Source organism: Brachyistius frenatus, unplaced genomic scaffold, assembly GCF_029030835.1.
Source record: "Brachyistius frenatus isolate BFR_SWC_R1_liver_20210118 unplaced genomic scaffold, ASM2903083v1 Contig_166, whole genome shotgun sequence".
Taxonomy (NCBI): Eukaryota; Metazoa; Chordata; class Actinopteri; family Embiotocidae; genus Brachyistius; species Brachyistius frenatus.
In genome coordinates, this window is record NW_027210765.1 from 753,042 (window position 1) to 767,500 (window position 14,459).

General features: G+C 43.8%; 2 protein-coding genes across 2 annotated transcripts in view; one reads left to right on the top strand and one right to left on the bottom strand.

The window, feature by feature from the left end:
* Positions 1-14,459, top strand: part of pcxb (pyruvate carboxylase b) — a 285,890-nt gene that overhangs the window by 175,091 nt on the left and 96,340 nt on the right. The gene's annotated exons all lie outside the window — the stretch shown is intronic.
* The window catches only part of LOC138631810 (leucine-rich repeat and fibronectin type-III domain-containing protein 4), a 42,426-nt gene that overhangs the window by 11,411 nt on the left and 16,556 nt on the right, over positions 1-14,459 (bottom strand). The window contains exons 3-7 of the mRNA XM_069717005.1: positions 10,831-11,442; positions 10,570-10,732; positions 8,445-8,615; positions 5,949-6,110; positions 4,477-5,214 (exon numbers count right to left, since the gene is read on the bottom strand). Coding sequence (XP_069573106.1) covers positions 4,477-5,214; positions 5,949-6,110; positions 8,445-8,615; positions 10,570-10,732; positions 10,831-11,416 — 1,820 coding nt within the window. The 5' untranslated portion in view covers positions 11,417-11,442. The remainder of the gene's footprint in view (positions 1-4,476; positions 5,215-5,948; positions 6,111-8,444; positions 8,616-10,569; positions 10,733-10,830; positions 11,443-14,459) is intronic.

Consider the following 14,459-nt stretch of genomic DNA (forward strand, 5'->3'; position numbering starts at 1 on the left):
CATCACTCCCAAGAAGACTCATGGCTGTACTAGCTCAAAAGGGTGCTTCTACTCAATACTGAGCAAAGGGTCTGAATACTTATGACCATGTGATATTTCAGTTTTTCTTTTTTAATAAATTTGCACAAATTTCTACATTTCTGTTTTTTTCTGTCAAGATGGGGTGCTGAGTGTACATTAATGAGAAATAAAATGAACTTTTTTGATTTCAGCAAATGGCTGCAATGAAACAAAGAGTGAAAAATTTAAAGGGGTCTGAATACTTTCCGTACCCACTGTATGTATGTGGTTAAGGCTGCAGACTTATGAGTGTGGTCCCATATATTTGTGAGCTATTCTGGTTATGCTTACATACATGGCAATGTAAATAACATTGTTGTACAAAAGTAGAAATATTGCTGAAAACACAGCAATTTTCTTTAACAGATGGTACCCCAGGGGTTGCTTTGGAAATGCTACCTCATTAACATGGTGGGACATTCTTTCTCCTCCTCTTCGTCCTTCAGGTAACCCATGTGCGGGCAAGAAAAAGACATTTGGTAATTGCTCCTATTCATCCAGCAACCAGGAAATCCTTGGCTATTCAATTTGCTGGGCTTATTCAAAACATCTGAACACCATCTGTCATTGGACGATCAAGGACCAGAAGTGTGGTACTGTAACATTGTGGCAAGGCTCCAGGAAGGAGGCTCAGTTTATTTTGTCAGGAGAGCTGACGGTGACGGGGTGAGCGGATGCTCAGCGGATGCCACGTCCCACCTGGCACTGTCACAGATGCCATCAGAATTAGAGAAGCCATAGCTAAAATAGAGGCTGCTGTTGTCTAGCGTGCGACTGACCTTTAAAGATGATTAAATCTGGCAGCCATACAATGTGCTCTGCCGTCATGTAATTTATATACTGCTGTCTAACGATAGTACTCACTACACTCACTGTGCTCACTTTTTATTTATCAATGTTTTCTTGCCTCCTTTACTGAAATCCTGTCTGTTTTCCCCCATCGTTCTCTCTCTTTCTGTCCCCATCCCTGGCCCAGTCCAGCCCATGTTTTCCCCACCTGCCGCAGACTCAGACATAGAGCAGCAACAACAGCAACACAATATGAACACAAATCCCCTATAGAAAAGACTGAAATCTCACTCCTCTGGTGTCTTCTTTTGAATTTATAGGCAAGGTTCCCTTTTGGTCGACTCCTGTTTTGTGTGCCTTGGAGCTGGCACTGGCCCATTGATAGCATGATAGAAATCTATACTGGAAATCCCTGGCAGCATTGTGGCATGCTTCCTTTCAGATGCTGCCTGCCTCCATTCCCTTTTTATCTGTCCTCTGAGACCGATTTCTCTGCTTCCTTTCTGCTTTTCCCGCAAAACCCCTTTAACTTCTTGTCTCCTATTTCAGTCATATACTTTTCTCTTGCAATTGGGTTGAGCGTATACATCTTAATCTGAGCTTTAAAATAGCCACAACATCTCTGTCTCTGAGGCAGTTTCCCCCTCCCCCTTTTTGGCAGTGGTGTGATTTGTTTGGAGTTTAGTCTAACTTCAAATGACTTGCTCCCTCTTGACTGAACTCCACCATCTCCCCTGTGATGCCGGCTGCCTTGGCACGCTCTTTTTCTTGCTTATCTCTCCTCAATTTCACTTCTGTTTTGTGTGAATCAGCATTTTCTTGTCTCTCACTGCACAGCTAAGCTTTCACCTCGACTGATGCTGCTGAAGTTAGTTCCTGAAGAGGAGGACCTGTGTTGCCTTTTTTTTGTCTTGAAGAACTCAATTTAGCTGTAAGGGAAGCTGGGATTTGAAGGATTATTATAGACTGCTGTACAATTAATGCAGTCCAATACAACAGCCCTGTAAAATCCCACTTTTGTCAAGCTCAATGTTTGTTTTTGTTTTGAAGGTATTGATTTCCAAGGCACCCCTGTTATGTAGTCGCTCAGAATTTATTTAGGCATGATACACTCTAAGCTTTGGTTTCTAGAGATAACACACCTTTCACTTGATAACATTCAAGCCAGTTCCTCTATTATTGGAGTGTTTTCCGTAGAGGAATTAACACTGCTGATCAGCAAGGGAGCTGAGGTCTCATTCAGTTCATTTAATTCAATCATTTAATTAGTTTTCTATGTGTAATTGCCACAAATGTGTCACGGGACTGTGCAGAAGCAGCACTCATTTGTTTTGATGTGGCATTTCAATGGGACACCTCTGTACTTCCACCCTTTCACCCGCCAAGCCCTCCTTCTGGCACCGGAGAACTTTGCTGCAGGGCTTTCACCGCTTTGCCTCGTCTCTATTTCCTCATCTTCCTGCTCCCTTGTCACATTATTCCTTTTTGTTTTTTTTTAAAGGACGACTTCCCATCTCTTTCAGCAATCTCAGATTTCTGTGGGCTCTATACTGTCCTCTCTCTTTCCGCATCATTACATCAGCTACCCCAACGTTCCCCTTTCCTCCATACCCCAGTGTATATCTGTTGTGTACACACATTTTCTCCCTCACTGTGTTAGTGATGATTTAAATATCTTCCCTCCCTCTCTCCACTCTCACTTCCTTGCCCCCCCCCCCCACACACACACACACACTGTCTGTCAGTTTGTCTCCATCCACCCATCCTTCTTTCATCTCTATCTCTTCTAAGGTGATTTGGCCCATCTCCTATCTTCCCCTTCTCCCTCACTCCCTCTCCTCCACTTCCTGAAATCTCAGAGGCCTCGTTCCTGTCTTAAAATTCACCCATTCCTTCCTTTCTGACTCCATCCTTCACGGAAACTATTAGTTTCTCCTCCTCATCCATCTTTTTTACATCCACACTTGGCTGCCATCTTCCTTTCTTCCCCTCAATTCTTCTGATTACAGCTACACAGTTTTTCATATTTCCAATCATATTTCCATTTGTCTGCCTTCTCTCCCTTTTCCCCTCTTCATGTGGTTTGCTCCCTTCGTCCCTTCTCAATACCACTTACAGCTTAATGCCTTCTTTATAATACCTGAGGAAAACCACATTCAACCCCCTACATTAGTGCCGACTGATGTACAAAAAAAAAAAAAAAGCACAAATAATAGCATGACGGCCATCTCTGCTCTTCTTCCATCTTTGTCTCCCTCTTTCAGCCGCTGTTTTGCTTTAGCAATAACACCACACATACATTTTTCATCAGCCTGTGTTTGTAAATTCAGAGGCAGTAAACTTGGAATGTGTGCGGACATAATTCATGAATAGCGCAGTAGTATTGTACATGTAAGTACACCAAGTATAAAACTTGAGGCACGCTGGAATATATTGAAAGACAAGACTCTTTGTAAAAAACAAAAAACAAATCCTACATCTACCCATCGACTCTTCATCTTCATTCAGACTTTCCATTCCTACCCTGAGCTCTCTTGATCTTTGGGCGCTTTGTTTTTAGGGTATCATAGATTAATGGTGTGAGCACGGAGAGCGTAAAACTTGTGATCCATTATTTTGCATATAAAAAGGAAAAGGTGTGTTTTACAGAAACTCTGCTTTGCTTTGTTCTCCCTTCTAATCTTTTCGGCTGCTGAGAGTGTCTCCAGTAGCAGAACTCATTTTGCTATAGACCCACAGCTACATTACGCCTGCTGGCTCACAGAAACAGTGTGCAAAAGTTTGTCAAGCTCTTCAAACACTTCCCTAGGCATGCAGATTAGTTCTTCACCTCATGCTCGACCAGCGCCGTGCCCTGTATTTAGAAGGCAGAGTGTGGAAGTGGCCTCTTAAATAATCTGTGTTGACAAGAACTCTGCCGCCCTTAACCTCAAACCCAGAGATTATAAATGTTTCTTGTTTCTGCTTCTGAGAGTGTGGAGGGTCAACATGGATAGTGACGTGAGAGAAGATTTGAAACTGTAATTGTTCCTTCAGATTAAATAAATGTCACCAAGATTATTGGCAACTTAATCAAATTTAAAATGGAGACACATCTACCATTCAGAGTCTGATATTATTTACTAGCCTTAGATATTTCATGTTCCAAGAAATTCTGTTGTAAAAAGAAATCTCCCCTCCCTCAAATTCACCTTTATCCATACAATGTTCATCCACTTCTCCTCCCATTCTTCCCTCATCCATATGCACTGACTATTCACCTGTTGGGTTTTAGTGTCATACAGTGATGGAGGATGAATTATTAACTGCCTTTGCCCCTCTATCCCTTCATCTGTCTTCCCATTCATCCTTCCCTTGAGCTATCCGCCCGTCCATGTACAAGATGAACAGTTTCGCCTCTAAAGTGTCACGCTGTAATGGATAAATATTTAAGGGCTTTTTGCATGAAAACAAGAACCACGTTTGGAGGGAGTATGTCACTGACAAAAATGCCAAAAAATGACTTGAGGTTGCTTGTAAAGGAGTAGCTGATGACATATAACCAAGTGTCTAAGCTACATCTCAAAGGCAGGGAGGCTCCCATCATTTACGTAGTCAGTACAGTGTATAAGAGAAAGTTGAACTGACCTGTAGATAAGGGTCTCGTCGGCGGTGCAGTTGTACTGTATCTGATACATCCAGACAACATAAGCTGCAGACAAACGCCCCAAATCCCACCGGACCTGCGCCGAGGTTGATGTCACTCCCTGTACTCCAACCATCCTCCCCCCTTCTTCCTCGTCCCCCTCGTTGTCCTCCATGCTTCCTCCGTCAGCCCTCTCCCCTTCGCCGGCCCGACCGCTGTCGGCGTCACCGTCCTCCCCTCCTCCTCTCCTCCCATCCTCCGTCTCTCCTCCGCGTCCTACACTGTTATTAATCCCACCATTTTTCCCCGTGCTGATATCCGACGAGCCCGGATCGGTCCGTAAAATCCCATTGGTCACGTTCCTATTGTTCTTGGTGTTAACATCGTTGCTCCCTGTGTTTCCACCTACTCCACCGCGGTGAGGCAGGGGGATTATTTTCAGGTCCACAGTGGCGGTCGCTTCGCCCGCTGCGTTTATTGCGATGCATGTGTACGCCCCGTCATCCCGGGCGACTGTCACCAAGATGTCCAAGGTCCCGTTGCTGAAGGAGCTGGTCCGGGATGAGTTGGCAATGATGCGGTCATCGGGAGAAACCCAGTGGACCACAGGCTCAGGGTCACCAATGGCACGACATTTCAGTGTGGCTCGCTGGCCCTCCAGCACCCACAGCTTGTGTGTGTGACGGGTGATGAGAGGTGGTTCACAAGTGAACTCCTCCTCGGGAATCGACCAGAAATATCTGAGGAAGAAAAGGAGGGATGAAGGCATGAAGCCAGCGAGAGAGAGGTCAAGCAGAATCACCTATTTGTCGAAGTATAGAAATTCGTCTGGTTCTTTACCTCCAATGTGGGTTGTGTATTGATGATATACATTAACCTAAATGTCTATCTGCTCTTGTCTCATATCAGTAACACATGACATGTCTGAACAATTACTCATGGTACTCACTAGAAAACAGGACAAAGCAAAGAGTAATTAATGATGACAGCTATGGCAGATGACGACAACAGATGCTCATTTTCCTTCTCAGCCCTTTGTTTTAATTCTGTACTTTTCACTACAGTGTTAGACCAGAAAGTTGTGGGAGAGAAAAGCAGGAAGGAAAGGTAGTCTGAGGTGTCAGAATAAGGACGAATTTTAGACCAGTGGTTCAATACTCAGTCTTCATGGCCTAACTGTCCTGTGAGTTTCTACTCCAGTGCTATTCTTGCACTTGTGATGATCCAGTTAAGGTGTCACAAAATGTGAGGCCTTTAATTGGTACTAAAACAGGTCTGGAGTGACAATTAGGACACATTGGCCTTGAGTCCAGATTTGGAAACACTGATGTATGTGACTCAACACATTGTTTAACCTGTAACACTTCCGTTTATCCCCTGACATAATGATAGGCTTCACTGATGTGGATAGACAGTTGTGTCTAAAATGTATTAGGTTAGAAAAATAAGCTATTGACAATTCAATGATGTTTACCTTCCAGCCAGGTGAGCAGGAGTGGCACACGTCTCCATGTCATCTCCACGGATGAGCCGCCTCAACCACAGCAGTTCACAATTGCAGTGCAGTGGATTCCCCCCAAAATTTAGGCTTATGACAGCATTGTAGGGTGTGGGACTTATTGCACCTGTCTGGGACCTGAAAAGGACACAACAAAAGGAAACTGTTCACTTACACAGCCTCACTTAAATGCAATAGTTGTGATCATATTGCCTTCAAAGCACTGTCCTTTAAATGTACCCACCTGGACATCAGTTCATTCTAAACTGACTTTGAAAACCATCCTTGTTTACTGTTAGAAATCTAAGCAGGATAATCAACCTGTTTCAGCACCAAAGTCCAAATTGAAGAATTATCTTGTTAACATTTTCTTCAGCTTTTATTTTAATCTTTTTTCAAGGTTTAGCTTTTTGGTCATTTTGTCACACTTTGCAAAGTTGTAACAACTTCCCTATTTTGTCTCTTCCTATAGGAGAGTTGAATGTGGAAATGTATTTGTTGAGAATTCAAAGAAGGAGGTTAATAGAGCAAAAATTGTTTTGCTATGAGCCAAGGTGTTTGCATCAGCAAGTTTATAAGAACTTGCTTTAAAGGAATGCTGTGGTACTATTACAAGCATCTTAAAGCTGGTCTGTGCAAATTGAAATTGGAACAAAAAAATATGATGGAGAAAAACAAGGCTTCACAGATCTAACTTCCTGAACAGGCTTCTAGAAGAAGATCCAGACTGGGGCTATAATACCACATTTATAAAAAGTAACACTTGTCTTGAGTCACGGCCATGTTGATAACAGGTAGACAATATCTGTCAGTTGATTTACTTGGACAAGCCTCTGATGAGATTAAATGTCCTTTAAATGGGTGTGTCATTGGAAGGGATACAACTCAAGAAAATTTGACCTTTTGTCCAAATGTTCCACAAATTTGCTTAAATTTGATTGTTGACCAAAACATAGTGTAAAATCTCAAATACGTCTTCATCATTTTACATGTTATAACTTCTTTTTGCTTTAAATATTTCTTAAATAATCAAACTTTGTCATTATTTCCAGGTTTACTGAGACATATTTTCACTTTCGTTATATATTCTGGCAGACCTGCTTATTTCTCTTTTTTTTTTTAAATGGATAATTACATATAGCAGAGAACGACAGCAGCAGGGATGGGGAGGACTATTGTGAGAGAAAGGGAACAGGTGGTTCTGCACAGAATAAACACCGAGGGGAAAAAAAGAAAGCACAAAAGAAGGAGGCAGCTGAAGTCTGTTTTATAACAGGTCGCATTGCTCCATACAGAGATAGACAGCACAGGTGAGTAAATTTAAGACAGTGCTTTCAATAGTTCTCTGCGGCACATTCAGCATGAACTATAATTAAAAAAAACTAGACTGAAAGAGAAGGAAAAAGTAATCTGAAGAATAGCAGACTTAAGCAGCGGTTTATGGAAGCAATCAGGTTGGACCTAATGCAAAAAATAAGACACAAAAGTAACCTGCAAGTAGAATTAAAGAGAAAACTTTACCTGCTTATGGGAGTTGACCTTGTTAAAAAACATCTTTATCATAAACTACAGCTCTGTTTGTGGATACCAGCCAAAGCCTGCAGCATATTTACTAGACAATGCACTTTGCTTAAAATCTTACTTGCACTGAGTTCACCATGTCACAGCTGGACTCTGAAACAGTCATATCTGAGTTAGCTGGAGCTTCAGCCTTCGAGAGATCCCACAATACTGCTGTAAAGAAGACCCCTAATTACGCCGGCTCTTCTTTTTTTTTTTCACTCTGAACCAAGCAAAGCCAGCATAATGCTGCACCTGTGTGATTTTAAGACATCATGCAGGCATGATGTGGAACAGGACAGCATCAGCGTCTCGTCCCACCATGCCGGCTCTCCATGTCCTTGTTAAAGGGAAAGCCAGCATGGCACAGATTCATCTCTGCGACTACCTCTGCTGCCGACTTAACAGCAGAACAACAAAGTCTGCCCATTCTGTGCTCGTACCTTTTGCACAGGCACAATACCGGCACAATATTCTCTTCTGGAACAGGCTGTGTAGAGGAGGTTGGCAACTCTACAATTACTGTGGTCTTCTTTATCTTCCTTATTATTTCCATCACCATTTTCCAAAGTCTGAAATGCATGACCAGCTGCTAAAAGGGCTCTATGGACCTATAAGGGCCTCATTATACACCGTGCAGTCAGAGGCTCCTGTGACTTTCTTTACCAATCATAATGTGGAACAAGTTACTGCCTCAACATAACAACACAAAAGGGAAAAGGAGAACACATGACTTTCTTCCACATACCAGCCGCCTAATATGTTCCAGGCTGTGGACTCATAGCAAATATAGATAGTGAATAGAGGGAGTAAAGGTTTTACAGAATGTCTGTACACTAAGCACTCTGTTGTCTGCCACAGAATATTTCCACCAAGCTACTTCTCAGAGCAACATAAAAGGTGAAGATGTACCTCGCGAAGAGAGGATCAGGAGGCAGAGTTCGGAGCCTGTTGGAGGTCATATCCAGCCGGGCAAGCTTATACAGCTCTCCGAAGGCTCCCTCCGCTATGTGGTCTATCAGGTTATGGTCCAGGTTCAGAGTGTGCAGACTGCCCATGTTCTGAATGGACTCCCATGGGACCCTGTAGAAATAAAATAATAATTTCCGTTGAGATTGGTTATATGCTTGCTGTAGAAATGAAGGAATATCTCGTGAAAGTAATGGAAGCTGTGAAGAGAGCTTCACCCCTCTGATGGTTTGTGTCCCTTGTGGGTACATTAAGAATAAAGCATTGACCTGATTACAGAATGAAGAGCACCACTATTAGATCAGTAAAAGTTCACTCTTTATGTTCAGAGTACTTTCTTATTTCACTCTGCGGAAAAGAGGAATGAGCAAAGACTAATTAATGATGACAGCAATAACAGACAACAACAACAGATGCTCATTTTCCTGCTCAATCCTTTGCTTTTTCTGGGTTTTATGAGTCCCATCTGTGACCCATCGCTGTTGTCATTTAGCATTCCTTCAGTGCAGTCACTCAATGTTTTGGAACAATTAGTAAAAAGTGAGAAGTTTAGTGAAATAGGGAAAATGTGAAGCGTTTATTTTTTAACTCAAGAGTTCTTTCAGATTTCAGCCTTTGTTCCGTGTTGGAGTTCACTGCACTGTGTGTCTGGCCGAGTGTAAATGTGCTTTGGTTCACTGGAAAACATTGTGGCACTCTCAGTGCTGAGGGAAAATAGAACTCAACACCACTTGATATCACATTATTGTAAGTTGATTTCAAAGCTCATTTGGTGTAAAGCATACTTGGATTTGAGTAATAAACTGAATGGATTTAGTTTTTTTAATTACTAACTTAAAATGTTGGTAAAAATGGATGGTTACAGTTATATTTGTCTGTACAGTAAGATCTTTACTGTACACATGCATAAACGTTTTGGTTTAGATTATGGGGAGAAACAGATAAAGGAAGCAGGATATTGTAGACCTCGATGATATGGTCTAAATTATTGCTTACAATCATTCATATTTTGTTAAATTTGTCTTACATTAAGACACTGACACATCAGGAGTTAGATTTAGGAGGTGTAGAGTTATCAGATTAAAACTTTTCTTTAAAACTTTTTTACTGAGGAATTGCCATCCTCTGCGTTTTTTCGTGCCGGTGTCTCGGAAAGTTAACGCATGAAGTCAGTTCAGGTTCCCAAATTTCTCTTAAAAGTCAATAATTGAACAAATCTAACATTGAACAGAATGTCATGTTTAACTGGTGGTCCTCCCCACCTGGATAAGCTCCTGCTCTGCCTAAAAGAGTTCTCGTATAACATGATCTGTTTCCCGTCTTCAGCATTTTTTTTTTTAATCGCGATAAGAATCTGAGAAGCGGACTCTCTTTGAAACTCGGTCAGTATAGACTTCCCAGTAACCGGCAAGAAAGGGAAAACAGCAGTTGTTAATGTATGCATCATTAAAACACTTTACACTTGTCTCATGGTTTGGTGGAGGTTGGAGGGAGGCCAGAGAGCCCCCCGTAGAGGAGACATGAAACATCTTAATCAGAATTGACAGCCAAATGCTGCTGAATTCATCATCGTAGTGGGACATGAAGAAGAAAACAGTGGATTGATAGACCATCATCACTGTTCGGACTTATTATATAGTCCAGAGGAATAGATAGTGATGCAGTAAGAATCTCTAATGTCCGAGAAAGAGATGAGCAGAATACGACTTGGTGCACTCGAGTATGGACAATATAGAATAACTTTAGCAATGTACACACACATTCACAGAGGAGTGAGCTCAGGCGTGCCCTTATCAAATCTTAACCAAATCGAAGTCAAAGACAATTATAGCCCCATCAAAATGGATTCTCTTTAAATTTCCTGAGATTTTAGTCTCCTCTTTCTTGCCTCAGCAGTTTGAGTCAGTATCTCTTTCTTGCCTCAGCAGTTTGAGTCAGTATCTCTTCATTGTCTTTGCTGGCTCCTGTGTTCGGACAAGCTGTCTCCACAGAGGATCCCAGTGTGTCTCTACTTAACAAAGTAGAGAGTGTGAATGCACGATGCCTGTGGATGATGGCAGCAGCTCACCTCCTGAGGTTGTTGTAGGACATATCGAGGTCTTCCAGCGTGAGCAAGAAGTCGTCAAAAGCCTGGGATGAGACTTTGACAAGCTGGTTGTTGTTGATGATCAGGTGCTGCAGATTGACCAAACCTGCAAGGTCCCTGGGTCCCACTACTGTCAAGCGATTACCTAGACAAACAAATAAATAATACCTCTTAGTAGTTTGGCTGATTCCAGAGTTTACCCACTGCAGCTATCCTGAGGATAAAATCACTGTTACTGCTCACCATCCAGATGCAGAGAGCGCAAACTCTCCAGGTCAGCGAAGGCCATCGGTCTAATAAGGTTGATGGTGTTCCTCGACAAAGTCAAATCAACCAATCCAGTCATGTTGACAAAGTCAATTCCGCCCACTTCCGTGATGAAGTTGTCAGCCAGCCGCAGCTCGACCGTGCGCCGGTCAACGTGTGGCGGGACGAACAGTAGGCCTTTGTCGGCGCAAAGCGTGCTGAGTGACTCCGAGAGGTTTCGACACACGCAGTGGAAAGGACAGGCCGAGACCACGCCCCACGTCTCCCCAGCTCCAATCAGAGAAGGCAGCAGGCAGCATGTGACCAGAGTCAGCCAGTGAAACACCGGGAACGGGACGGAGTCCGGAAGGGTTCTCTTTGTAGTCCTGGGGCAGGCGCAGTGAATGAGATGGGATGAGGAGGGCAGAGATGAGACGAGAAAAGGGGGGACGAGAGAAAGAGAGAAGATGGATGGAGGGAAGAGGGAGGGGGCGGTGGGGCCTTCTGCTCTTTGTTCGGGGCGGAGGTGTGCGTGAGGCAGGTGTCTTTGTCTGCGGGGATTGAGGGGTGGGGGGACAGGCATGGTAGACCGCCTGGCTGTCCACAGACCTGAAGAGACCAAGAGAGAGAAGAGAGGGAGGGGGGCAGAATTGGTTTTCAGGCTGGTCAGAAATTGTTTTATTAGAAATGTCTGAAGGGGGTTTTAGTGTCTGGTTTCCTGTCTTCCACCTACTCTGACCAGACAGAGTTGGAACAAAAGCTCGTTCGACACACTTGCATACTTGTGTGGGCCAAGGCCTCCTCTTAAATGAGCACCACTCGGCACGAATGCTCACTTGGTGCTTCATAGCATAATAAAATCCATATTGAGAAATGGTTGACACCCCTGCAATACATACTGTTTTACCTCTTACATATACTCTTTGAGCCACATACACAAATCCCTGCGTGTCTCTTCACCACTAAAGCTCATTGCCTAGCAACAACATCCCAGAAGACTGAACACAGCCAGTCCCCATAGTAACAGTTACCTAGAAACCTGTAAGAACGTATTAGAGAAGTATTATATCATAGGATCTTTTCTTAAAGACTGTGGGTCAGGGAATCAAATTGGGTCACCAGCCTATCAGCCTCAAATCCACAGCAAGACCCAAGTCAAGCTCAAAGTAGGTCTCGGTAGGCTCAGTGCACATACATGGGGGGGCCATTGTAAATCCCAGACGTGCACAAAGTGTGCCAGTGAACACACAGTTTGTGGCTATATGATGATAAGGTATAGAATGAGTCACTGCCGCTGATTAGCATGCATAATAGTTGTTATAGCAACTGTAACCCAGATACGGAGAGAGTGACAGGGATGGTTGATAACAGTCACGGGCGCGGTGAGAGAAGGAGATGAGATGGTGAGTCAGAGACACGCTAACGTCACCGGAGACCAATGGCGGTATTTTTATGTGCAGCAGAAGCTAAGAGTGCGGCGATTCTGTAGTGATGTGCATGAAACGCAACCTAATGCTTTGAGAAACAACCGGGCATCGCCGTATGTCACGCTGACTTAACAGGTTGACGCAAATTGCCGCTGCACGTCTCCCATTAGATTCTAGCTTCGTAGCTCATTCTGTGTGAAACTAGAAGATATCGATATGACATTTTGAATTCTTGCCCCTACGACATGGTTTGTTTTGATCGACTTCCAAATTGTGAGCCATTTTTAACCCTTCACTCTGTTTCAAGGAATAGCATCTCGAATGGCTTTTTAACTCAGGCTCCAAAATGTTCTCACTTAAAGCAAATTAAGCAAATTCCTCCTAAATGAAGGGAATAGATTACATATGGTATAATTTGGGCTGTAGTGAATGGTGTTAGTAGTTCTTTAATATCATGCACTTCCCGCTTAAATGAGATCCTTGAACAAACTATGGTATTCGCTATTGAGAGAAATGGGTAGAAAGATATGTTTGTGCCTATTCAATGGAGAGTTAATAGGCTTCAATGACCAAAAGCTTTTGTTGATCATTTTCATTTCTTAACTTTAAATAGTTGAGAGCCTCTTGGTCGCTCGAGGAAGCCGTAACGACTCCCAGGAACTCTAAAAATAAAACTCCAACACCAGCTCAGCAATGGCACCACAGATAGTTATTTCCTTATGTCTGGTGTCATCAGTTTCAAAGGGGAAAAAAAGGAAGAAAAAAAAAATGCTTGCAGCAGGAGAGAGGGTGGTGTGTGTGCGCGCGGGGGGGACAAAGTCACGAATGCCTGCAGTGACAGCCAGTCCCCAGGGCAGTCGATGCTGGAAGTCGACGGGTCCTGAGCTCCAGCGGAGGCACGCATACTAAAATGTGAAAGATATCCCGGCGAAATGACATGCCACTTAAAAATGTGTCTACTTTGCGTTGGTCGCTGAAAAGCCCTAACGTCAGGTGGTGCCGCCGGTACGACCGGGTCACTCCAGTCCCGGCTCGGGACAGCTCGCCCCCCCTCCCCTCCCTCCCTCCTCTCCCGGCACTTGATTGGTCAGACAGCTTACTTTACGTGCTGCATGCCGAATGTCGGCACGCTCACGCAATCTCCTGTTGCACGTGCCGCGTGTCTCCCCTCCTTCATTTCACCTTTATCTTCCTTGTTTGGCTACTCTCCTCCCGTGCCCTGTCTCTGCCCTGCTCGGTCTCACTCCTGTAGTCACTCTCCTGCTCTGTCTCTCATATTCTGTCTTTAATTCCCACCTTCTAACTCCTCTTTTTTTTCCTTGTGGAAAGCCTTCACATCCTCCTTGTGTAATGCCTACCCACACCTTCACCCCCCCATGCCTCTCTCTGACCTGGGTGTCATCAGTTTTAAAGAAAAAAAAGGAAGACATAAATGCCCTACCTCCTCTCTTCTTTATCTTTCCTTGCCTCCCATCCTCCACCTGCAGTGTGCTCCTCCTCGTGTTTTTTTTTTTGTTATCTCTCTATATCCCGTCTCTCCATCCTTGCTCACCTTCCATCTCATAACCCTTTTTGCCTCTGGCTGCTCTGTAAATTTCTGCGTTTTCTTACTTTGTCTCATTCCCTCTCTTTTCTTTCTCTCTGTCTTGTCTGCCCTTGAGGCAACCTAAGTACAACAGTGTTATCAGTCACAGCTGTACTCCACCACCTTCTCTGCTCTTCTTCTTTTTTCTTTTTTTTTTATTCTCCCTCCTCCAACACCTCTGCCTCCGTCTTTTTGTCTTGTCTCCCCCATCGCCTGCTGACTCTGCTGCCCTCCATGTCTCCTTGCCTCCTCTACTCCTACTTTCAGTCACAAACTATGCACACACACACACACACACACACACACACACACACACACACACACACACACACACACACACACACACACACACACACACACACACACACACACACACACACACACACACACACACACACACACACTCTCTCTCTCTCAGATCGTAACGTGCCACTCATGATTTTGTTGTGTTCTCCCCTCGGTGTCTCAGAGACAAACTCCCTCCTTTCCTTTCCTCCCTCTCCTCCTTTTATTTATCTAACTTTCTCATCCATCTTTCCTCCAATCTGCTTTATCTCTGGATTTTTCCCACACCGTCATTCCTCACCCTTACCTTTCCCACTCTTCTCGATTCA